The 25686-nt window shown below is 41.7% G+C and overlaps 1 protein-coding gene across 4 annotated transcripts in view; it reads left to right on the top strand.

The window, feature by feature from the left end:
* The window catches only part of SEMA6A (semaphorin 6A), a 118128-nt gene that overhangs the window by 78112 nt on the left and 14330 nt on the right, over positions 1–25686 (top strand). For 2 of the 4 annotated variants that reach the window (XM_056513393.1, XM_056513394.1), the window contains exons 13-18: positions 64–240; positions 956–1096; positions 1181–1261; positions 3173–3231; positions 5010–5030; positions 11930–12094. In XM_056513393.1, coding sequence (XP_056369368.1) covers positions 64–240; positions 956–1096; positions 1181–1261; positions 3173–3231; positions 5010–5030; positions 11930–12094 — 644 coding nt within the window. The remainder of the gene's footprint in view (positions 1–63; positions 241–955; positions 1097–1180; positions 1262–3172; positions 3232–5009; positions 5031–11929; positions 12095–25686) is intronic. The other 2 variants (XM_056513396.1, XM_056513397.1) reach the window with 1 other exon arrangement.

Genomic DNA, 25686 nt, shown 5'->3' with positions numbered 1-25686 from the left:
AAATAAGTGACAGTTCTGTGATTATCTCTGTGATGTATCTGTGAAAATGCTCTGTTATTTTAGGTATCGCCTGACCAAAATTGCTGTTGACTCAGCTGCTGGGCCATATCAGAACTACACCGTGGTTTTCTTGGGGTCAGAGAAGGGAATCATCCTGAAGTTCTTGGCACGGACAGGAAACACTGGTTTCCTAAATGACAGCCTTTTCCTGGAGGAGATCAATGTTTACAATCCTGAAAAGTGTGTATCTGATTCTTTGTACTCGTGTATGGGTGACTTTGAACTTCTGGTTTCCCAGGGAATAATTTGTCCCATGGAAACGGAAGTGGTTAGAGAAGCCAAGTTTTTTGAGTAATTTTAAATTGTTTAGGGAGGGGATGTCTGCTTATCAGTCTCTTCATTGCAATAAGATTTTTTTTATCCAGTATGTGTAGAAAATAGCCCATCCTATGCAGCAGCTGATGGATAATTAAAAGTAAAGTTCTGGAAAGGAAGATTAATTTTCTAATCCTATAAAAAACCCTGATTCCTCTCCAAATAACTCAACAAGCAGCAAGCTGCTCTCCAAGGGAAATTTTCCACATTTCAGTCTTCCTCAAATATGCCTAAGGGGGCTTTGAAGTGAGCCATAATCGTGCAGAAATTTCAGCTACTTTGAGTGCTGGAGAAGAATAAACACAAAAATGAAGGGCTACCAGAAGCTTGTCTGGTGTGCTGTCTCTCTCCAATTCTTAACTATCCCGTGCATTTTTAATACTTGTTTATATGTCTATCAGTATTTTTAGTGGCCATTGTGCGTTCTTTTTCCTTGACTTGCTCAATTCTACCTTTCTAACAGATTTTTTGACGGAAGTTTTTTGTGATTTTTTTTTTTTTTTCCAGCCTGGGGGTTAATTAAGGTTTTCCCTGGCTTCCCAGCAGAGCGCACTTGTAACCAGGTTTCGCTTTTATCCAGGTGCAGCTACGAGGGCACGGAGGACAAGCGGATCATGGGCATGCAGCTGGACAAGCCCAGCAGCGCCCTGTACGTCGCCTTCTCCACCTGCGTCATCAAGGTGCCCCTGGGGCGCTGCGAGCGCCACGGCAAGTGCAAAAAGTACGTGTGGCTGGGGCAGCGGGGGCCGGGGAGCGGGCAGGCTGGAGCTCTCACGAATGCCACCTTGTGCTCTTCTCTCCCAAGGGCCTGCATAGCGTCCAGGGACCCCTACTGCGGATGGGCGAAGGAGAGCGGGGCGTGCGCGCAGCTGGTCCTTGGCTCCAAGTGAGTAAGGGCTCTGCCTGGACGGGCCCCGAGCTCTGGCGCTGGTGCCAGCCAGTCTTGGGCTGAGCTATTTGGAACACGAGGCTTTTAGAGAGGGAAAAATGTGGGAAGTGTTTGTTCCTACCTTATTTGCATTCACCTCCGAAGTGTCTCACAAATTTTTTTGACGTGAGCAGTCAGCTGATTGGTAACTGCTGAAAGAGGAGGAAGAAGAAAATGAAAGAGCTGTATTAAGGTCCACGTATTATTGAAAGGAGTGAATTGGATGGATATGTCTGGACCAGCCTACACTGGAACCATCACAGCTGATTAAAGAGGCAATAGAATCCAAATTAAATTACTCAAGTAATTTGTCCACTGAAAACAAAACCAGTCCTTCTAATTTGCTGTGCATTACTAAGAGGAATAACAGAGCACAGTAAGGGCTTAAAACAGATTTAGAGAAGTGCTGGATCTCCCCTTGCTTAACAGTAGAATTTAATTATTTTATGATAATGAAAGCCTGTGAAGGTTACAGGGAGCAAGCCCACTTCAGAGCTCGCATTTCTTGGCCACTTTCTTCTGACACACCACACCACTGCCCACTGTGAGCTACACAGCTATCCTCCCTCATGGTACTGGTGGAAATGTAGCACAGACATCACAGAGCCTTGACAGCCCTACCTCTGAAGCCACTTAACCCTGCTTGTCTACAGGTCCTCAGTACATAATGGATGAGTTACAATCCCTGTGCTCTTGTCTTGTTCTTAATTTGCTGATTTCCCCCATCTGCTGGGGTTGCTGTAGCTGTATGTGTCTGAGTATGCTTGACTACAAAAGTGTAGGCTGCTTCTGATTTGACATTTGGCAGGATAATGTTAAAATGTACCTGTGTCCATATCAGGTTCTTCATCACTCCAAAAGTGCTTGAGACTTCTTCTACTTCCATTGAAGTTGTAGGGAATTTTTGTGCTTCACTTTTAAAAGCAGCTCCCACTTTCATCTACCGTTCCGCTGTGCAGCTTGCAGTGATGAAGTCCAAAAGTGAGCAAGGCAGCTCTTGTTCTGTCCAGTGCTTAGGAAGGGGGTCCAGATCAGCTGTGAAGGTATCTGGTGAAGTTCTAAGCTAGCCAACAGGAGGCAGAGATGTTAGGTGCCCTCCTGGAGTAGGTGACAGTGGAGCAGGTGTTCTAAGAACACAGAGTTAGAGTGAGTTGCCTGCAAGGGTAATTATGCCTCAAGGGCAGGATCCTAATATAGACAAGGGCTTGTATTTGGAAGTTTTCCAAGGTTTTTGACATCCACCTTTGACCACACAGGAAGTTGGAAGAACAGCTTCAATAGTTATCCAAAAATCACAGAGAGAGGTTGGGAGCATGAGCTGAGCACGTCAGCTAGAAAAGCATGTGAGTGTTTGCCAGTAGAGCCCCCTGAGCTGAAGGGAACACCTTTGGTGGGATGGACCTTGTGCCTTGCAGCTTCATCCAGTGCTGTACCTAAGTGATTGCTGAAATGCAGGTTTCTTCCTCAAGCACAGTACCTGCCTAATGGGTTGGCCTCCTTCTCACACCAAAGTGCCAGTGCTCCCGATCTACTCTGTGCACAGGTTAAGGTAGGGTTACAGTTGCTTCTGATAACATCATGTATTTAACAGTTTAAAAAATGCAGGTCTTTTCTTCCCTGGGTAACAAGGCATGCAGTGGATTGTTAAAAAGTAATAATATAAAGACAAAGTATCATCGAAAGCCAAGAAATCATTAAGCATTGATGAATAGCTCAAATGTTGTGGTTTTTCAGCCTTTGTGTGGAATTTCCAAAGAAATAGCCAATTTCGCTGCAGGGATTTATTTCAATTGAACATGTGATAATTTCTTTCTGGTTATGCCCATGACTGTTGTTATTCATACTGTTTTGTTTCTTTCTATTATTTAGACTGGTATTTGAACAGGACATAGAACGTGGCAATACAGATGGCCTGGGTGACTGCCAAAGTAAGCAAGCTTTTACCTCTATTTACCATGTGTCACAGTATCCTTCTGAATGCCTCAAATCACCATTACCTGTCAGACATTCTTTCGTAGCTACATAAGCCACAACAGGGACAGCAATGTAGCTAATGGTGCAGGTTCAAGAAGAAGAACTGTTGTTTAAATGTGTTTGAGGAAAATAGCCCAGTTCATGTGATTTATAGGAACACTGGACGTCAGAGTGGTTGCATAATGAGAAAAGCTCAGCTCTGGAGGATATTGATTACAGCAAGGGCATAATGAATTGGAGTCATTGTCTTTTTTAGCCCTGGTGGTGGGCTTATTTATGTAAATGTACAGAAGAGGCTTAGTTTTTTAGTGTAGTCTGTGACTTGGACTACATTCCCGTGCAGCACAGTGAGACAGTGAAATATATCTTCAGTTCTGGATCCGGACCAAGAAATGACAACTACTTAATTTGTGAATCTTAGAGAATTTTACATACAGTCTGGACAACCTCATGGTATTAAGGGTTAGGTACTATTGGCACTGCCTAAGAAATTTCAGTGGTGAACCTTAAGTACTGACAGCATGAGCTGGAAGCTTAAACATGGTCTTTAAACATTTACAGTTTTGCACTGAAATGCTTAAAAGTGCATAGCTTGCACTGCATGCAAAGAAACCCTGCATGCTGATTTCTGAGCCTGCAGAAATACCAACATCTGTGTTCAGGAAAACTCTTGTTCGAAATGTTTTCACCGAGGTTGGTTTGATTCTGAGCTCCAAACATTATTTATAAACCTCATGAAATCAAGACTCGCATTCCTTTCAGTGTAATTTGCACTGATGCAACAAAACTGATGAAGCTGAGGAATCAAAGTACAATGAGAGAGTCCTTACTTCTGCAGTACAGAAAATAACAAGGGCTAGACTGTGCCACAGGACATAGTGTGGGCCAGGTGCTGTGGAGAAAGCTAGAGCCTTCTCATGCCTTGTGCATCCTTATTCAAGAGCCATTAATTATGGACATTGCTCTGATCACTGTGCTTGAAGGAGTACAAGGATTTCAGCCTCTGTCCTATGATACAGTAATATAGACTGTTGCAAAGATTTTTGAAGGAGTACACATAGGCCTCCCCTCTGTTCCCCATAAAATGGGTTAGCACCAAAATCAGGCCAGTTCCCAGCTGGTGTATCTTTGCCCCTTTCAGCCAGTTCTGCTCTCCTTGGGCAAATAGGTTAGACAGGAGTGCAATGTACCTGGTGTCAGTTACATATAAAAGGATGGTAGGAAACTATTCAGGAAGAGCACATTGTGCTCATAGAGAGAGATCTGCTTCTGTGCAGAGAGCAACAAAGCCCATGCCCTGCTTAAATCCCTCTTTAGCCCTGAATGATGCATTGAACCTTGACACTGCACAGGGGTAGATTTCATTCCCTGCTAACGCAGCTGATTTTATTGCTTCATGTGATCGTGGGTCACCTGAGTTTTGTCCTCATTGACTCACACTGCTGGCTGCATCCCCTGCAATGTCTTGCCTTTGACTAGGATTTGCAAGGAAAGCAGGGAGGACAGAGGCCTTCCCGCTTCTCTACCTCCTGTACACAGCTGGTCATGAACACTTTCAAAGCCAGACATTGTTTCTGGGTGTGTCTGAATATTAGTTTTGCCTGGGTCCTTCGTGTACAAATCATATGCTTATAAATATCAGCTGAAACATTAATGGTTATTAGCAGCAAACTTACTTATAAGAAAAAACAAGATAGAAATAATGATTTTTCCCCTGTTATTTGTCTTTCAGATTCCTTCGTAGCCCTGAATGGTAAGGAAGTTCTTAGTTTCAATATTTATTGACAGCAAATCCTTTTGGAGGGATCACTTTTAACTAAACTTTTAAGTATTTTCGTACTTTTGTTATATTTAATGTTTCTTCCCAATTTATTTTTGTTCATAGACATTTCAACTGCTTCCCCTGATCATGAAATGTCTTACTACACAGTGTATGGTCAGTTTATACAAGTTCTTTATAAAAATTCTCCCCAAATCCTTGTGTTAGCTAATAGTTCCTCTACTTAAATAGTTTTTACCCTATTTTACTTGTCTTGTCTTGGTTTCGAGGGCCCGATTCACTAATCACAACCAGGATTAAGTCATACCTTTTGATTTTCAATCCCTCTTTTCTTGTCTTACCTCAAAACTGTCTCCGTTGCATTAAAGTCAGATATGGCCTATTTCAATGGCATGCCAGCAGACATGATTAAGAGCATGATTCACTTGAACACTCAAAGAAACACTTGGGTACAGCGATGCATCTTATCTGTTCACCAGGACAAACAGGAGAGTAGCTCACATCCCACTCATGAGCTGTCCAGGCTGGTGTCATTACTGCTACATCAGCCAGTCAGAGGTACCTTAGGGAAAGCAGAACTATCCCTGGGTTACAGAAACATCTCTCATAAGGAAAATTAGCCTTTTATCCATGTGGTTTGAGCCTGGATTGAGCCTGGTTCTTGTCACTCCTAGGATGAGTCATTTATGTTGTCTATTCAAATTTACATAGCAAATTAAATGACCTGAACTGAAGAGGATAATTTCTGCAAGCCTAGAGTAGCAGGTTCCCATGAGGCAGCTGTTAATCTGGGCTCATAGTGCTTTCTGCCACTTTGTTCTTCATATTTGGGAGTAGATTATGCTGGTTCTTGGAGTGAGAAATAAATGTCTTCATGAGGAGTCACTGCAGAATAAATAATCACTTTAAATTCAAACCTAGACATATATTGCAATAGCTTTTCTTATAGACATCCTGAACAAAGACAAGTACTCACAAGCCTGAGAGGATGTGTGGTATTGCTGCCAGTGAAGTCAATGGCAGAATTCCATGTGGGGTGGGAGCTTCCTTGTGAAGTTGCTTTCAGGCTGTGTGAGACCAGCAGTTCATTAGGGCTAGATCAAATTCACCCAACGTTTGGCTGAACACAGCAAGAGGTGTGTTAATGGGAAGTTGTGATGAACTTTTAATTGCTCCTTTCATCTTGTGCCTGCAGAGCATGTAGGTATAAAACTGAACCAATGACAGCTCAGTACAGCAGAATATAAATAACTGGAGGCACAGTTATGCTGTTCAACATTTGTAAAAATAAAATCAAATTCCCCCTACTGTTTATTACCAGGAAATGAAAAATGTGCAGGTGAAACTTATTTGAAAGTATGGTAATGAAAACCAGTGAAGGGAATGTACAAAATCAAAGGCAAGTTGAGACTTTCTAATACATGGAAGACTCACAGTTTCATCTGCCTATACAGTTTATGCTTTCTTTTATTGTGAAATTGTTGTTTTTCTAATGCACAGAGCAGTAATTAAAGAGTAATATTAAAATCCATTCTGAATATAGAGATTGAGAGAGGGGCCTTGGGCATAGTAATGATTTGCCAGAAATGTTCTAGATTTCCTGCTTCTAAATGAATTCCATAGTTTGCAGAATGATAGCTGTGGAACTGTGGTTCTGGATCTTGCCAGCCAACTTTAGTAAAAACTGATATTTTAATCCAACCAAGAAAGCAGAAATGTGTTTCAAGTGAGCAGCAGAATGAAAAAAGCTGAAGTCCAAGAGAGTACGGTTAACAAAAGAGAGTACATTTTACTGTCCAGGCATGCCAAGCTCAAAGACAGACTCCATAACTGAACCTGACTTTTAAAGTAGGACCTTACAGACAGGTGCAATGCAAATGCACTGACCCAGCATTAACATGGGTTCCCTTTCATGTCCTGTCTTTTACACCTTATTTCATTGACCCCTTTCAGGTACATCCTGATAATGTGGTCTCCATGCAAGTTAGCTCCTCCTTGCATTGGTTTAGTTAAAATACCTATTCTGATATTTCTGGTATTTTGGGCTTTCTTTTCACCTACCGCTAGTCACCTCTATTGATCTTCCACATCAGGGGTGCAAAAATTCTAGGATGAGGTAATAAACCAGTCTCAGTAAACATGTTCATGTTTGCCAACTGTAGTGAATGGTCTGAGTAATTTTGTATCTTAAAAAAAAAAAAAAAAAAAAAAAAAGTTTATGACTTACTGAGAACATTTTAATGCAAAGGTAAATGGTACATCGTAATAGATTAAGCCTCAGAACACTGGTATCAGAATGCCAACCAAGTGAATGCTCAGTGGGCTAAATATACCCAAAGAAGTCATAAGGCCTGATTCTCTTCCTTTATGCCATTACAAATCATCCTCCCTCAACAGACTTACTGCCAATCTGTAGCATTGTGAACGAAAGGAGAACCAAGCCCTTAATCTTTGTATTCTTGGCACCAGCCTCCTCCTGAGTTTGGCACACGGGCACTCTTCCTAAGGCAGTCTCACATGGCCAGTTGCAAACAAGCAAAGTGCAAAGTCCACGCAGGTGACTCAAGTGGCACTCAAGGAGAGGATGGCAGACTGAAGGTCTGGATGCAGCAAGTCAGAGAGAAATTATGCAGGAGTCACATATTTAAACAAGGAGATTAGGCTAGATCAGTCTGCGAAAGTCTGAGCAGCTTAAATTACCTTTGGAAACATCAATTCTTAGTGAATTGGGCCCTTATATTATCCCCTAGCCATAGTCCTTTCTCCCTCTATAGTATTGATTTAACTTTCCCTCTAATTGTCTAATTAGGTTGCTATAGCTGTTAATAGGATAGCGTGCAGATGTTTTAACCTCTGAGATTCTAATGACTTGTGCATATTAGACCAGCTATCAAATACTGATAGTATTGAATCTGTCTTTGTTTTAAACCTGGAAAAAAAAAACTCTTTACGTTTCAGGAGTGCACTTCAGAACAAGCTATAGTTACAGAAGTGCAGCCTTTATGAATCATTATCTGTGCTTGTAGACACTAAGTGCTTTTACTCTGCCTCTGTTACTTGATTACAGCACTCCAAACGAAAAGTTTTTGCAAATAATGGAAGCACCTAAACCAGATTTTTTTAAAGTGTCTATTTGATTTTTACATGTTTTCTTTAAACAAAGACATTTGAAAAGCACTATGTGTGTGGCTATTCAGATGCTTTGTTTTAAAACAAAGGCAGAATTGGTTTTCTAGATGTTTCTGTATTAACTATTATTAACACAGAGGTATTGGCCACATCTCAGATGTGCTAAAGCCTCATTAAATTTCAACAAAGTTTATTTGCTAGTCAGAGTGGTAAAAAATGGTGTAATGGGGAAAAAAGGCCCACTAAATGTTACAAACTACATACTGCATTGTAAAGGCTTGATAATGGCTGTGTGTGAGAGGGCCAGGACTGGGTTACCTGCCACTTCAGTTTTTTCTCTGTTTATGAGAGAAACTTAAGTAGCTCATGCACTTACAGGACACTGTGATTCTGCTTACAGGAGCAGTATCACTGCCTGGTAGTAACTGTTTGCAAAACACAGCTCTGACACAGCTGGGATAGGCGATTAAGGTTTAATCTGAGCCTGCCCTGCTTCCTCAAAATCAAATGGAAGAAAGTTTGTCTTGATTAGCTGTGCAAGCTTACATCTCAGTGTGTACTAGACTAATACTTTAGTAACAGAGAGAATATACTGATTCCTTTTTGTGTGGAACCTCTCTCTACCTAGTGGCCATCTGGTACACATTAATATCTTTACAAAGCCTTAGTTTTCCATTACCAGGAAGTTCTTTGCGTATTGGCAACATATGGTTCAAGAAATTTATTTTTTTTTTCCCCAGAAAATGTGTCCCTTAGGCATATACTTCCTCTGGATTTCTGTATTATGAAATGTTTTTCTTTAACCATACTTATAGGTTTTCCTTAGAAAACCTTTTCTTAAAGCACACTTAAAAGTGCAAGTGTCTTGAAGGAGATATGGGCACATAAATGCATATCAGACACAGGCATAAAATATGATTGCTACTTGGCAAGATTTTCTTCTCTTTTACCTCCTTATCAAGCAATGACTAATTGCTGTCTTATGTTGAGTGCAGCACTATGTGTAAGCTGACCAAATATTGTACACATTACTGTTGCTGCTGAGTGGGCTATAAACATGAAGACTGGAACCCCATGAATGCTTGCACTGCGGTTTAATCCTTAGGGAAAAGAAAACACGAAAATTCCATAATTTCTGTTCTCTAGCCTGTTCTCTGCCCTGTTATTTGTCTTGTTTCTTGGGGATGACCACAGGAGTTGACAAGTATAAAATAGTGTTGGAGTGAAGTCTTTCAGCACCCAGCACAATCTTGCTTCAAGAGGGCATGTGTTTGCAGCTGGGGGACCTCTACCTGTCCCTTTGGACACAACAGTCCTGCTGCAGCACTGCTGTGGAGCAGGCAGCACGTTTGGATTGGATTTCAGGTGGAGTCCTCTATCTGTGTGTCACCAAAGTTCCCAGCCATGATGTGGCTTATCTTCTAAAAGAGGATAATATTTGGCTTCTCTTTTCTATTTGGGCGACATTCAAAACTTTGTCTTAACAAAACTGAGCATTAAATTTGCTGTTTTAAGGAAAGATGGCTGGGACAAAACACACTTTCTACTGTGAGAGGGAAAAAAAAAATCCACTGCCCTTGTCAGTATAAAACCTTCAGACTGACATCTAGAGCTAAATTGTTTTAACAATTAGCTGTAGTTGAAGGTTGGCTTCATGGTGAGAACACTGTAAATTTAAACAATTTTCTTTTCTAAGCATACAAGTTAATGGAGTTCATTGTGGCCACGTCCTATGCAAAACACAGTCCAAAGTGCTCCCACATATAATTTGATTCAGTAAATCAAAAGTACTATTTGAAAACTTACAGAGGAGCACAGAGTTTTTTTACTCTAAAGTTAATATTCAGTAGGACTTCTTTAAATCATAACAGCATCTTAATAGAAGCTGCATCATTTTGCTGTCTTCATCAGTAGATCAACACCATGAAGCTGGTGAAAGGGCTGGGTAAAAAGAAGCATGTGGGTGCATCAAAAACTTGGGGACACTGGCAGCTAACACTTAGATTTTTGATTGCTGGAGTAGAATTGAGTTCATCTAGGTTCATCTCTCTCTGGATTTCTGAGAGCTGGGGCTGTATGGCTTTAGATGCCATTTAAAACAGCATTTTTGAGATGCAGCTTTCCAAAGCTTTGTGCTTATCCAGGAGCTGTTTAAAATAAACTCCAGAAGCACAAGCTCTGTCTGTCCAGCTCTGTGTCTTCTCTGTGAGGCTTAAATTTTAGCTCCGTGTGTTGATCTGTCTCTGCCCCAGTGAATCTCAAATTATTTTTCTGAGCAGTGAAGCAAGATCAAGGAAAGGAGCAGGGAGAGGGTCCCTGCTAGGGCAGCCTGTAGCCTGGTGATTGAACTCCTCTCCAACTGAGATTCATCTAAGGAAGGAAAATTAATTTGGTGGGCTGTTCAGAAGGAGATGGGAGAAAGGAGGGCTGCTGTCAGTCTGTCTAGTGTTATCTGACAAAAAATGTTATATGCCATTCTGTCTGTGAATAATCCAGTTCTGTTAGTTTGTGTTTGAGCATGTGTCAAAAATACTTTTTTACTGGGCCCTTGAAGAGAAGTAGGTAAGGGAGTATAGTTATTCCACATCAAATTAAGGAGGCCCAGAACTCCTTGAATCCTGATGAAAATATATCGCTTTTTCACATGTGCCAAAAGGAAACTTCCAGAATGGTTTGGAGGTCAAAATGCTGTGATGTGGATGGTATTTGGTGCCCTCTCCCCAAAGCAGATGATTCACTGGAAAGTCCATGTGGGAGCTGTCTTTCAGAGACAGTAGGCTGCATGCATCTCAAGCATTTTAGGTGCTGATGTGCTTTTCAGATCCAGCTGCAAAGAGTGTATGAGTCTGCAAACACGCCGCTGTCCGTCCAAACCACCTTTCAAATGGTGCTGTATTTCCAGGGGGGCAAGTTCTGTGAATGTGCTGTTTGTTGGGGTGTATAAAGCAGGTCAGTCTTGTTCAGGGCAGCAGTAACCATGTCTAGAGCGTTTGGGATGGAAAACAGGCGTGTGAGACCCTGGTCTCAGCTGCTGCTGGCGTCACAGTTCTTGGGCAGATCCACGCGGCGAGGCACTGTCACTCTGAGCAGAAATGGTGTTTGGTCTTGTGCTTGTCTCAGAGCCATTTTGGGCCATCAGCTCAGACAGGACCAGTAGTGATGGTGCAAGCAGGTGTGAGCAGCAGGCCCGGGACATTTCCCACCTGGAGAGGAATGCCACAGTGTGAGCACGTGGGTGTTAGGCAGTCCCTCATTCCCCTAGTGCCATGAGGTAGAGTGCCCATGGTGTCACCATTTTGTAGCTCTTCTGGCATTCCCATCCAGTTTCAGCCATTTTGGGCATTGTTGTGTGTTAAATTGATTTTTTATTTGCTTTTTGACTGAGCTGGTATCAGACAGCATGGGCTGACACTTCAGTTTCAGTCGGCCACGTGTACTGAGTCCAGACAAAGGGTGCTTGACTCAGATGAAGTGTGCTTACCCTCTTTCATACTCATTTAACTCTGCTGAGAAGCACTGCCAGCTCAGTGGCAGCACCTTTTAGCACCCTGATATGGAAGGTTCCAATCCCCTCTTCGTTTGGAGTCATGCTTTGAAGGACTTTTGAAGCATTGCTCAGCCTAAGACAAGACGTTCACCCGTCACGGAAGCAAAGCCGTGCGTACATCCCTGAGCGTGGGGAGGTAGCGGGGTAAGTGACTAATGAGACTTGTCTTCCCTACCTGTATTTATAATGTAAACAGGACACTCCAGTTCCCTAGTCCCAAGCACCACCAGCTCTGACTCTCGCGCTCGACAGGGTTATGATGCTAGGGGACGCATGCTGGATTGGAAGGATCCGCTTGGTTCATCTGAAAATACAGATCCATATGTGGCAGTTTCATCCCATAATCATCAAGACAAGAAGGGTAAGGCCTTGGAAATGACATCCTGTGGTGAGGAGGGAGGGGGAGGAGGACTAAAGTGTAACTGCTTCCAGCTGGCTCAGAGTAACGTGTAATGAATCTCCCGTGCTATAATTAAAAGCTTATCGTAAAGTCTGAAACCAAACAGCCAATCTTAGACTCAGTCCTAGATAATTCACTGCCTGAGGAAACCACACAAAACAAACAGAAATGTATGCCTTTATAGAGAGTTTTGTGCATGTGTATGGGAAGGAGGGAAATGAGGGATTTAACTCTCTTTAAATTTCATCTGCCCTGTTCTCTGACAAAGCAAGATCCATGGCTTCCTATTGTTCTTGAGGATGCATTCTTATGCTGCCTTTCTCTGAATTCCCAAGGCAGCAAAACAATTCTCAGCTAATTTCACCTTATTTACATCTCTCAACAACCATAGAATAATAGAATCATGAAGTGCTTTGATTTGGAAGGTACCTTAAAGATCATCTTGTTCCAAGCCCCTCCACCATGACAAGGAGCACCTTCCACTTGACCAGTTTGTTCCAAGCCCCATTCAACCTGGCCTTGGCCGGTTTCAGGAATGGGCCATCAATGGCTTCTCTTGGCATCCTGTTGCAGTGCTTCTCCACCCACCCTCAGAATCAAGAATTTCTTTCTACTATCTCATTTAAACCTGCCCCCTTTCAGTTTGAAGCCATTTGCCTTGGCCTATCACTACATGCCCTTGGAAAAAGTCCCTGTCCAGCTCTTATATATCCCCCTCTAGGTACTGGAAGGCTGCTGTAACATCTTCCCAGAACATTCTCTTCCTCATCCTGAGCAGCCCCATCTCTCTCAGCCTGTCTTCATAAGAGTGGTTCTCCAGCCCTCTGATCATCTTTGTGGCCCGTGTCCCTCCTCTGCTGGGAACTCCAGAGCTGGATACAGCACTCCAAGTGGGGTCTCACATGAGCAGAGGGGCAGAATCCTCTTCCTCCCACTGCTGGCCATGCTGCTTTGGATGCAGCCCAGTATACATTTGGCTTTCTGGGCTGTGAGTTGCCCTGACTCAGGTAATTTGCACTTGGCCTTGTTAAACCTCTGGGTTCCCATGGCCTACTTCTCAATCTTGTCCAAGTCCCCCTGGATGGCATCCCATCCTTCAGGTGCATCAGTGACACCACATAGCGTGATGTCATCTGCAAACTTGCTGAAAGCTCACTCAATGCCACTGTGTCATTGATTTGGCCCCTGAAGGAAACCACTTGTCACTGATCTCCATTCAGACCTCAAGCCATTGACCACTGTCCTCTGAATAAGGCTGCCCAGTGAATTCCTTATCCAGTAAATTGTCCACCCATCAAGTCCATCTCTCTCCAATTTAAAGAGAAGGATGTTGTGGGGGACCCTGTCAAAGGCCTTACAAAATCCAGATAAATTACATCTGCAGCTCTTTCCTTGTCCATTGGTGGAGTCAATTCACCAGGCTGGTCAGGCAACACTTTCTCTTGATGAAGCCATGCTGGTTGTCTTGAACACCTCCCTGTCCTTCATGTGCCTTAGCAGAGTTTCTAGAAAGACAGAAACCGTGATAGAAACCGTGATCTTCCCAGGCACAGAGATAATGGGACTGAAAAGCTAGGGTCCTACTTTCCACCCTTTGTTAAGATGGATACAATATTTCCTTTTTTCCAGATATCTGACAGCCACATTTTTCAAATATAGATAGTGGCTTAGTAATTAAATCAGCCAGTTCCTGAGACTCTGGGATATATTTCATAATGTCCCATACACTTAGGTATCTTGAGATTCTTCAAGTTGTCCCAAACCTGATTTTCTCTCAGAGTTGGAGGGACTTTGCTCCCCCAGACCCTATCTTGTGGACCAAACACTCAAGAGGTGTGGGAAGAGAGGTTGCAAGAGAAGACAGAGGCAAAATTTTTGTTGGGTGCCTCAGCCTTCTCCTCATGCCAGCCTTGCTTACCAGGTGTAGTGCACCTTCTTCAACTTTCCTTTTCTAACTAACATACCTGTAGAAGCCCTTCTTGTTATTCTTGGCATCCCTTGCCTAGTTTAGCTCCAACTGAACCTTGACCTTCCTGACCCCATCCATACCAGACTGTGTTCCTATACTCTTTCCATGATACCTGTCCCTTCTTCCACCACCTGTGCATTTAATTCTTGCCCTTTAGTTCAGCTAGCAGGTCCCAATACAGCCATCCAGTCTCTCGTCTTTCTTGTCCAATTTCTTTCACCTGGATTTCTCTAGCTCTTCCCTCTTAGGAGATATCCTTAAAGATCTGCCAGCTCTGTTCTTCTCCCTTGTCTTTGAGGGCAGTTTCCCAGGGTGTCCTACTGACCTCCTTGAAGAGCTGAAAGTTTGCTTTTCTTAGAGGCAGGGTCCTGCCTTTATTCTTTGCCTGACCCACATGCCTGAGGACTGTGAACTCCACCAGTACATGATCATTTAATTAAAACTGGGAGTACTCTTAATCACTGGGCATCAGTCCCACTGTCTTCAGTGAGACCTGAGCAAAAAAACCTTTTTGAGTGTGGTCATTAGTGTACACTAAATGATGTGTATGGAGATGTTGCTCCATACTCCATGCTCCACATGATTGCTCGTGGAGAGGTTCTATGTTTTCTTTTTCACACACCAAAAGGTTGGGATTTAGGTGTCATTTCACAGTGCTCAGACCAGTGCTGAAGCACAGGAGCCTAATACAAATCTTGTCCTTTGGCCTCCACTCTCCCTTTGCCATACATATAGAGAATTAGGCAGAGATTTGCCAAAATTTGCTGCTTGAACATAGAGAAGAAGAACCTTTTCTCGTGTGTAGAGATGGTGGTGCCCCTCATTGCATCTTGACCCTCATCATTCCTTCAGCTCCTTTTAATCTGTATCTCAGAGACTTTAAAACGGTTCCTTTTAAACAGGGAAGTTAGGTTCAAATAGCTCCACTGCTTAGAGAGATCTGAATCCTTATTATTCTTCTCCAGGGTGTTCTTAGATCTCTTCTTTCAGTCTCTGTTCTGTTGAAGATGTTTTTCTCTTTGTGGACTAATTAAGTACTCAGTGTGTCAGAAGGAAGATGAGTATGAGAAAACTCACTTGCTGAGTGGTTAGGGCACTCACCAGGGGCAGTAGCACATGAATTCAGTTCTTTCTTCTATGAATACTTGATATAAAACACTTAAAATATTAATTGAAATGTGGATTCTAGTCTCTGTTGTTCATGCATTTAATATGAAAAGCTCATTAGACAAAAGCATCAGCTGTTCCTAGAGAATCTACTGGCATGCCAGACCCGATGCTTTGCATTGTCTGCCCAAACTAGGAGGTTACTAGTTTCCCCTATTCTTTCCCCTCCATCTGACTCACTGAATCTTGAATTCTCTGAATTAGTTGTGAGGGCTTTCAGCAATGAGTGATGAGCACATTAACATTACAGATCAGTCTTCAGCAGAGCTACATGAAGGGCTGCTGGTGGTCTGGACCCAGACTGTGACCTCAGTGCCTGTTATTTATAACAGCCCCAGATACAGGATGCTTTCCATAGTCCAGGGATACCCAGCCTTTCTCAATGAACTCCCAGGACTGAGCTCAAAGGGCCTTCACAGTTCCTTACCATAAAGGCAATGGGCATCACCTGGCTGTCCCAGCAGAGACAAAGCCTGAAGCACTTCTCCAGTTGAGGAGGTTGGTCAAATTAGGCAGGAGATACAGTAAAATTTCTTGAGATGCCATGGAAAATATTAATGTAGTAGCCTTGGCTTTTAGGCTTATTTGCAGTAAATTGAATACAAATATTTAAATTTCCACAGGCAGAGGATGTAAACTTGTCCCCCACCTCCCAGTTAATTAGCTCTTCCTAGAGAAAAAGGGAAAAAGTACCTCTATTTGAACAATTACTTTGTAGAGCTTAACCTGGAGACATTCTGGGAGAGTAACTGCAAAATCTGAACCAAAAAAGTGAATTTCTAAAACCTGATCAGTCTGTGTGTTAGGAATAAAGCCTCTTTGCACCCTGCAACCCTGGGGCTGCTGAGCCTTGGCAGAAGAAGAATTTCATGTGGCTGCAATACTCAAACTCAAAACCATAATTTCAGGTGCAAGGGAGTGACAGAACTGAAGATGAAACCTCATACTCCTAATTTCAGTTTAAGCTGTGTTTGAGATATCATCTTCATTTTTTAATTCTTCACCCCTTGCTCTTCAATTTTAGAAAGACAATTGAAAAAAGGGGCATCACTTACATAGCAGGTAAACCTGCATGCCCTCCTTAAGATGGCATGTGATTACCTAGCACTCCTTTCCTCTCAGCAGTGTCAATGATAATGCTGACAGCCAAAAAATGGGGATCTTTTCTTTCTTTGTCCAATCTGTTGGTAACACCTGTTATAACAAAATACTTGAGGCAAGAGGACATTTCTTAGAAAATCCAATGTTCCCAGTTCTGAAAATAAGTGGTATCTTTCTCTTGTCCATCCTGGAAGGAAGGAAGGAAGGAAGGAAGGAAGGAAGGAAGGAAGGAAGGAAGGAAGGAAGGAAGGAAGGAAGGAAGGAAGGAAGGGAGGGAGGGAGGGAGGGAGGGAGGGAGGATCAGAAACCACAAGAAGTGGAAGATCTGCCCCTTCCTGTACCCAGAGGAATGCAGAGATGTGCATACAACTGTTTGTTATGTGTGGGTCCCTGCTTCACAAGTCTTCTGAAAAGCAATGCTTAATAGATGGAAAACTAGCTCTTAAAAGCATCTTGCATGCCACTAGCAGCTTTCAGAAGAGCATGCAGTGAAAATATGAATACATGTATAGCTGTTGGATTCTAACCATTTTCGCTTCAATTACCTGACTGATGAAGTGGCTTACATTCAATACTTCCCTCCTCAGGGAGTGATGGTTACCAAAGAGCCTTATAAGCACTTCCCAGGGTCATTTAAATATTGTGCACCCTTTGGTGCCTAATTATGAATATTGGCAAAGCTGGAAGCAGTCTACACCCATCAAAACAATGGTGGCAGAGGTGACTGCATGGTTGTTTGCCATTACCATCCACTCGTGTGTTGTTACTCCTTGCCTTGCCCAGTCAGAGCCAGTTGGCTCCAAAACTCTCTTCAGTTGTTGTTGCAAAAGGGCAAAGGAAAGAGTTCTTACACAAAATTAAATCAAGAAATGTTACCCTTACAATCCTTTTATTAAGATTTTTGTTTCCACTTTTGCTGTGATTTCTTTTGCTTTCACACATTCACAAAGAAAATTTTATTTTTTAAATATTTTCTTCTTGTTTTGCAAGGTGCTTTGTGTTTTTCTTCATTGATTGTGTCTATTCCTTTGAGCAGTGCTTTCTTTCTTTTTCTGTGCTCACAAATGGCTCCTTACTGATTGTACTAATTGTATAGAATCCACTTGCTGTTCTCTTTACTGTAACACGGTTGCTTTGATGATGTCACATCCATCCATATGCTTCACTCTTAATTCAGTGCAGGCATCTTGGGGAATATCTGTGGGGGTGTGAAGACAGGGCTCTTTAGAAGGGTTGACTCATGGGAATGTGACATTTGTGTGCCACAGCTTTAGCAGCTAAATATACTCTGGGACTGTTGCTTCTGAGCTGCATCAACATTTCTTGCCAAGATAAAAATGTGTAGTCCAACCCATAGAGTGGGAACTGTGCACTGCCATCACATTGGCATTTTCATTTTGGCCATTAAGGAATCTGCCTTTTCTATTGCAGGCAGAAAAAAAAAAAAAAAAATATTTAAAAAAAAAATTAAAAAAACCAAAACTCTGATTGGGCAAATTACAGCCCTGTTTGCTATTCTCCTCCCATCTCCCCAGAAAACAAAATCAAATCAAACAAATAAAAAAAGCCCAAAAGAACAGCACATGTTCTAGAGTATGTTTGTGTTTTGTTTTCTTTCTTGCTGTGTTTTAGCATTAATTTAATTTGTGTTTCTCACCTTTGTTGAAGCAGTTTCCCTAACCTTGCTGCCTAACCTTGCCCCTGCTGCCATTGTACTTGGTGTTCCTCCCTCCTCCCTGGGAGTGGTGCAGCTCCTGAGGGAGCCCAAGGCTTTACCCTCCACACCCCGTAGTGCCCTGTAGCCGCCCTACTAACCAGGGGGAGTAGATGTACAGCTCTTCCACAGGCCTCCGAGAAGAAACCAAAGGGATTTTCTTCCAGAGGAGCTGGCCTGTCCCTCACTGCCCTGCTGCCCTTCTCTGCTGCCTCCTGTCCTTCCTGCCTCCATCCAGAAATGCCTCATGCTCTTCCAGTACTGGGTTCGTCAGTGCAAACGTAGCCAACAGCTCGGTTTTCTCACTCGTTCCCTAATTGCCTGAAATCTGTGCCTTGTAATCACTGTTTTGATAAATTGATTGAAAATTCAGGTTATGATTTTGTGGCTCTGCTACTGCTTCTTCTTTACAGCATTCAGGTGGAAGTGGCTGAGCTGAGCACTGAACAACCAGTGTAGTGGTTAGCTGTCTTTAATGTTTGTATTCTTACTTGGCTCAGCATCCTTAGGTGAAGATTGTGAGGTGATATTTCCTTTTGTTGATATCCATGTAACAAAGCTAACAGCTGATGAGAAGTGGGATGTGATGAACACAATTTAAGAGTAACTGGTTTATTTGGATATCATGAGTGCTCCTTTAGAGACAGTATCTGGTAGCACCTATTATTTTATACATTGTATAATCTATACTGTTATTAATAATAACTGCAGTTCTTCCTCTGGTACATCATTAGCAATAGTCAACTCCTCTATTTGGAGAGGGCTGTGCTCTTGGGGAGCCCAAGAGCTGTTCATTTCAAAACCTGCCTCCAGAAGATATTTCATGTTGTACACAAGTGGCAGTGTTACTAAATTTTACTGTGATTATCACTACTTGAAAGATTTGCCAAGTGCTGACAATGCTTGTCTCTGGAGAGTCTGCAAATGTTCAAGCAGATTCTGCTGCAGTGAGACAAAATTATAAGAAACTTCAGGTACAGTTATGATAACGAATGTAAAGTGCTGATATAACAAGATACTTTGCAAGTAGACATGAAATGAGTGGGGAAAGAAATCTTTGGCAAAACAAAGCTTCAGACTTTTTTTTTTTTTTTTGCATAAATTAAACAATTAATATTCATCACAGGAGAGCTGAGTTTTGCACCAAGAAGAATATTTTTTTACACGAAAATATTGTTATATGCTAATATGTACAAGGATCTAAAGGATTCAAAGCAGTTTCTATATCAGAGAAAACAGAAGAATTTATTATGTTGTTGGCATTATGTAATAATTCAGATGAGGAAAACGAGGAATTAAAGTGGCACAAAATTTGTGAAAATTTAGGTTTTGAGTCAGTGTTTGCATGTCTGAGTGGCAGGACTTGGACTTTCAATGTGTCCAGATGAAGCAAATATTCAGTATTTCATCAGTATCATCATCCTGACACTGTCAGAAGGAGCTGATTGATCCTAAAACAAGTGTAAGGCTTGTGGGAGGAGTTGCACTTTAGGCAGTTCTGACTGGGTGGGATTGGGAAGAGATGTATTCACCCAAAGCATGTGCATCTGGGGGGAAACTGTGCAAACACTGCTATTCTTTCTCAAACCATAGTATGCACAGACATAAAACCACTGGAAGTACTTTGCAGATCACTAAGTTTCAAATGCTGAGGAAAAAACAAAGATTGAATCAGACCAGATCCCTCTTTTATTATACTTCTAAGTTTTCTGCCCAGAGTCTAGTAAAAGATTGTTGTGAGAAAGGGAGTAGAGAATTTGCTCATATTTTATCTGTGATTGTGTAGCATGTGGCTGAGATTTGGGATGAGAAGTGTGGTTGCTCAGAGCTGCAGTGGTTCACAAAATGATTTTACTGAGACAGGATGACACAGGGTTTAGTCCATTTAAACTTGTATAGAGCCACATCTAGATTAAAACTTGCTGACTTCTCTCATTAGATGAAAACAGAGGTTGGTTGGATGAGTCTGTGCTAAACAAAGCTCAATAGATTTTTTTTCTGAAATGTTCTTAGGTGAATTAGCATCAGCTTACTGTAAACATCCGTATTTCCAGAGGGAGGCCTTATTTATATACTGGTTGCTTGGCTGAAATTTAAAAAAAATGTAATTTTTTTTTAGAACAAACAACTAACCCTATATTTTCCAAAAATGCTTAAAATGAGCAACTTGTCCAGGAACTGGATGAATCATGAACTAATCCCAGCATACCTACTGTGGGGCAGTGTTTCAGCACTGTATCAGACAAACACCTGAAAGCCATTGTTAGCACTTGATTGGGACCAAATTTCCCAGTATAGTTTTTAGTGGCCAGATACCTGAGTCAGTAGACCAGGCTAATAACTCACAAAGATGCCAAAAGATTGATGATCTCACCACACTGGAATTGCTGGTATCCTGTGACATGCACCAGGAGGGCTGTGCAGTCAGGATTAAGGGAACACACCAGACTTGCCCAGAGAAATGACACTGATCCTTCTTCTGTTCTGTCTTGCATGTATGAGCTGTCTGCTCCCACGGATAGAGACAGCTAAGCATCTCAGATTACATCCTCAAGTTCAAACAGTGACAGTGGTAAAGTAGATGCTAATTAATAAAATGGAAATTGTATATAAAATTAATGAAAGAAGAATGCTGGAAGGATGTTTCTGACAGCAGACGTTCTTCAGACTTGTTTTTATGATGTTTTAGTAAGTTTCTCTGAGAACAAGAGTGAAGAGACAGAGCATTCAGAAAAGATGTCAGGAGCTAAATCCCTGAGCAGGGCCACATCTTTAAGCCAATTTTAGCCAAACACTGAGTTACAATAGAGTATGGGGCAGTGATTTAGTGTGCCTTCTCTGTGACTAACTCTGCGTTTCAAACCTTATGTAAAGAAAGCTCCAGCTCATTTAGTCACAGATTTGCTATAGTAGCCGTCTGAAAGTGTAAGGAAAGGAACAGATTTAACTGCAAAAGACAGGCTAGGATGAGGAAATCAAGATAATGGTGGGGTATATTCCAGCACACACCAACTGCCTGTGCCACACTTAAAGAAATGCCTATACTTCAGCACCGACACTCACTTAACAATTTCAGAATTCAAAACATTTCTAAATTTCACTAACAGTACAGATTCCAGATTTAACTAGCAGAAGTGGAAACGTTGAATGGCAGGATTAGAATCAAGAGCTTTCTGGTGTTCAGTAGTGAAAAAAAATTACTTAATTGGTAAAAGAAGAGGTTCTGTTGATGTGCAACCCCTGGTAATGAAAACAGAGCTTCTCTGCTGCCACATTAGTAGACCCTACAAAGAATGGTGAAGTTTAAAATAGATATTATCAAATGGAAACAGCAGGTATCCTTGACCCGCAATTGTCCACCTGCATAGATTTCACATCAGGCTATCAATTTCCAGGCAGCAATGAGCTGTAGAGGCTTGTCTTACTAAAAGAGGGAAAAAATGTCATTGCCCCAGGACCCTGATGTGCTTTTTCAATAAAAGAGGCCACATCTAATTTGTCAAGGCAGCTGCTCAGGGTTCAGGGCACTAGAGCTATTGTGTGATGACCAGATCCCCAGCTGCTTTCATCCACTGTCACCCAGTGAGGATTGCTCCGTGGAGGAATACAGACTGCCTCGTGCTCTTGTTTGACCTTTGTAGCACTGACATATTTATCAAGAGCTGGGAATTTGCTGTAGGGTGTGCTTGCTCCACTCTATTAGAAATAGCAAGGCATGCTCGGTGGACAAGATGTTGAGTAATACCCAGTTTCATTTTCCTGATGTTTATATTGACTATAAGGAGATGTTATACCATATAAAGATGCTGTATTGGGAGGATAGTCTAGCCCTTTAAACAAGAGATTTCTGAAATTGCTTTGAAATTCAAAGGGACTTAATAGCAGAAAATCTAGTAGCTGAAAGACATTTAAAGCACCTTTTAGCTTTGTTAATGCCAGTGTACAATTAAAATGGCAATATGCTGTTAAAGATACTTGAATAACTCATTTTTCTTATAGGATGTGCCTAGTTTCAGTGACTATATTAATTAATAGTTCAGATGTTATTCAGTGTGTTCACTGATATATAGTTCGGGTACAATGACCTAAACATTGACAGTCCTGGTTCAGAGCACTGTTAATATGGTCTGTAACCTGTCTAATTACGTGCCCTATAAAAAACACCACCTACATTTTTCTCATATTCATTAACTTTTAGTTAATGGTTATCAATATCTCTTTAATTATGTAGGAAGGATCCTGAATAACTTTTCCATTTTTCTTAGTTTTCTTTGACTGTAAAAAAGGCACACTTAATTCTTTGTGTCAGCATGGGCTGGTGCTTACTGATCAACAGCATGTAGTTAATTAAAAAATGAAAAACCTGGAGAGGGCATAATTTAGGTTTTGCAATCTCGGTTTTATTGAACATTAAATACAGATAACAAATGTCACTGTGTTTGGAAAGCAGTTGTTCCTCTGAATTTCCTTCATTTAGTCAGGTGTTTAGGCAGGTGCTCCTTCTAACTCTTTATTAGTCATTTAGTGAGGCACTGTAGTCTCTGCTATCCAGTTACCATTGCTACTACTTTTGCTAGACTTTAATCATGTATTCTAAGTTTGTGCCAGTGGCTGAGGGAGAGGTTAGGGAAAGGAAATGTTGTTATTCTCCTGTTACAAACATATGTCTTAAGGGCACTAAATTGACTAGTTTTGAAGCAGGCATTGCAAATTTACCATTGTTTCAAAAATGTGCATCCTAATCTCCCTGTGAGGGAGCAGGAGTTTTGTTGGCAAAGCTGTAAGTTTTTTAAAAATCTCAGTCTGTCCTGTCCAGAAGAGAGTTGTCACAGTTAGGCAACTAAATACACAAGCAACTCTGTGTACATTGAGCATTGGTGCTCTTAAGCCACCAGCTGATATCTGATATCTCTCCCTGCCCCAGCAGAGCAGAATAAGTCAGGGTCCCTGCTCAAGTGGATTTTAACAGCTCCATTGGCATTAGAAGGGCTCAGGGCAGTATAGAGTACTTGCTCAGGAAGCATTGAGAAGCGTTTCTGGCACAGCTATACAGTACAGCAAACATTTGGGAATGGCCAACAGCAAATTCATCACCAACTTTGTGTTGGCCAGGATATTAAACTGTTCTTCTACCAGCAACCAAAGATTTCTTATCTTCTGTGAAATAAAATCTCAGCTGAAGGGGCAGCTTGATAGCATTGTCACAACTGGGCATAAACTAGACAGTTCTTTCACATGCCCATCAAGGATTTTTTAATTGGAAAATAACACCAGCTGCATGCTGTCAATAATATGCCATCTTGTTCATGTTCCATCCCATCTTACCCACAATTGTGATAGAAAATAAAAGAGCAGCTGCTATATATTAAAAAGGAGGTAATGGGGAAAGCAGGCACATTTTGAAGCCCTACAAAGCTACTGCTATCCACTATCATGTCCTTGTAGAAAGAAACAAAGGGGTATTTTTGGAGAGCCTGAAAAATCTGCAGTTGCTGAACACAAACAGAACAGCACATACAGGGAATTTGGGCATGCACAGAAACACCTGACCAAAGCCTTCATTAAAATAATTCCAAAAGTCTTTTGAGAAGCACATATGTTCTAGATGTTTTACTGTTCTTTATATCAGTAATTCTTATTCTTAAATAAATACAAGTTCCTGTTTGCAAGCAAGCAGGGTGAGTGCAACAGAAGGCACAGTGTTGTGTGGACATTGAGCACCACTGTTTTTTAGGGATGCTCACAGGAGTGGTCTTACCAAGAGGTGCAGAAAAGGCCATCAGTAGTGACTTTGAGCTCTGGAGAAATTTAATTCTGCTACCAGCTCATAGGTCCCATCAGACAGCTCAGCAATTCTCCATGTGCATTCATTGCTGAATGAGTCCCAGCCAGAGTCTCTCAGGGAGGGCACAGTGCAGGAGTTCCCTCTGTCCCTTCTTCTGCCTGCTGTCCACACTGAACCTCCTGCATCCACCACAGCCCGTGCAGAGGTTTGTGCAGTCGTGGCTCATAACAAGGAACATAAAGAGCACTGCTCTTTTTTTGCAATAGCATTTATCTCCACAAAACAGGAGTCTATTCAGTGTCTTAAAGAAGTCTTACAGTTTTGCAGCACTTTAAATGGTTTTTGTCTAAATATGACCAGCAACAGGCAATGTCCTGAGGCCAGGATGACAAATCAATTTTTTGAAAAAAACAGGGTTTTTTCATATCTCAGTATGCAGTTCACACTCATTGAACTAAATTACTAATATCAAATCAGCAGATACTTTCCTGTACCCAGCATCAAGACCTGGAAAGACAATACAGCTTATCTCTACTTGCTCATGGCAAGACAACTCGATAACATCAGCAGGGCTTCCCTGAAAGGTTTAATCTCACCTACACTGTGTAATATGTCACTGAGTGAAAAGAGATGGTGATAAAAATTGATAGGGTTCCAATGCTGGAAAATAAATTAGGCTTTAACCTTTTATATGGAAGTTTGTGTATCTGGAGATCAGTAAACATATCTTGAGAACTAGTCTATAAAAGGTCCCTGGTTTTCCTGCAGCACTGGAAGATCCTGGGTTAAAGTAAGAGCACAAGCAGGAGCTGGACAAATGACTACAGTAAATCCAAAAAAGTGAAATTTGACCCAGTAGCAGAACTGATTGCAAGGCTGGAGGAGCTGTTATTTGCAGCAGCACTGCTGTTTGTGGGATGTGTGGTAAAGCAGACAGGTATGTCTGCCTGGGCTGCTGCTGGGCAATCGAGAGGGTGTCTGCTTGGGATTTGAATGTATTTTGGAGGACACTTGTTTGCCCACACTGCTCTGGTTATATTACTGCTGGACTATTGCTACTATTTTATTTTTATTTTTTATCTACTACTATTGCCCACTCTAAACTATTCTATATTACTGCTGGATTCAGGACAGCTTTACTGGAGCTGGGGCAGGTACCTACTTGCCAACATATGTCCTCTGAGATGAAGCTACAGGTTCACCTCATCCAGGGAAGCAACTGGCCATAGTAATTACTGAGCATGTTTAAAAATGTACACAGGAAACATCAATGAGATTATGGCAGTAAAGTGTAAATGCACCCACAGCATCTGGAAGGTAGGGAGATGATAAAAAGAATTAGTTTTTTAATAAAGTAGAGAGTTATAAAAAGGACAGAAAAATGAGTGAAAGAAGGTAGAAGATAAGAAATATCTTCTGGATATTGGCAGTAGATATCTAGCACTGGAGACAGAAAATTAACTAAGTGAGACCATAGCAGCATCTGGGCACAAAGTCTGTAAGAGAAATTATGTCTTTTACCTCAGGATATGGCTGGAGTAACTATGTTTGCTGTACTGGACATACTGTGGATGTGAATTAATGTAACAGAGGAAAGATTCTCATATTTATACTTGAAGAGATATCAAAGAAGGACTAGTAGTTCTGACTGTTGCAGCCTGTGTTTCAAACTCATCACAATTGCACTGTCACTTAATGTATTCAAAGGCAGATGAGGCAATGGTGCTGCAATACAAAGGGAAATGGTAAACCTAGTATCAGTTTTTGCCTACATCACCAGCCCTGCAAATCCTTCTGGAAGAAGCAGTCAGTGTCCC

This window comes from Oenanthe melanoleuca, chromosome Z (assembly GCF_029582105.1).
Source record: "Oenanthe melanoleuca isolate GR-GAL-2019-014 chromosome Z, OMel1.0, whole genome shotgun sequence".
NCBI lineage: Eukaryota > Metazoa > Chordata > Aves > Passeriformes > Muscicapidae > Oenanthe > Oenanthe melanoleuca.
The sequence above is the reverse complement of the archived record's forward strand: the minus strand, read 5'-3'. Positions and strand labels throughout refer to the sequence as shown.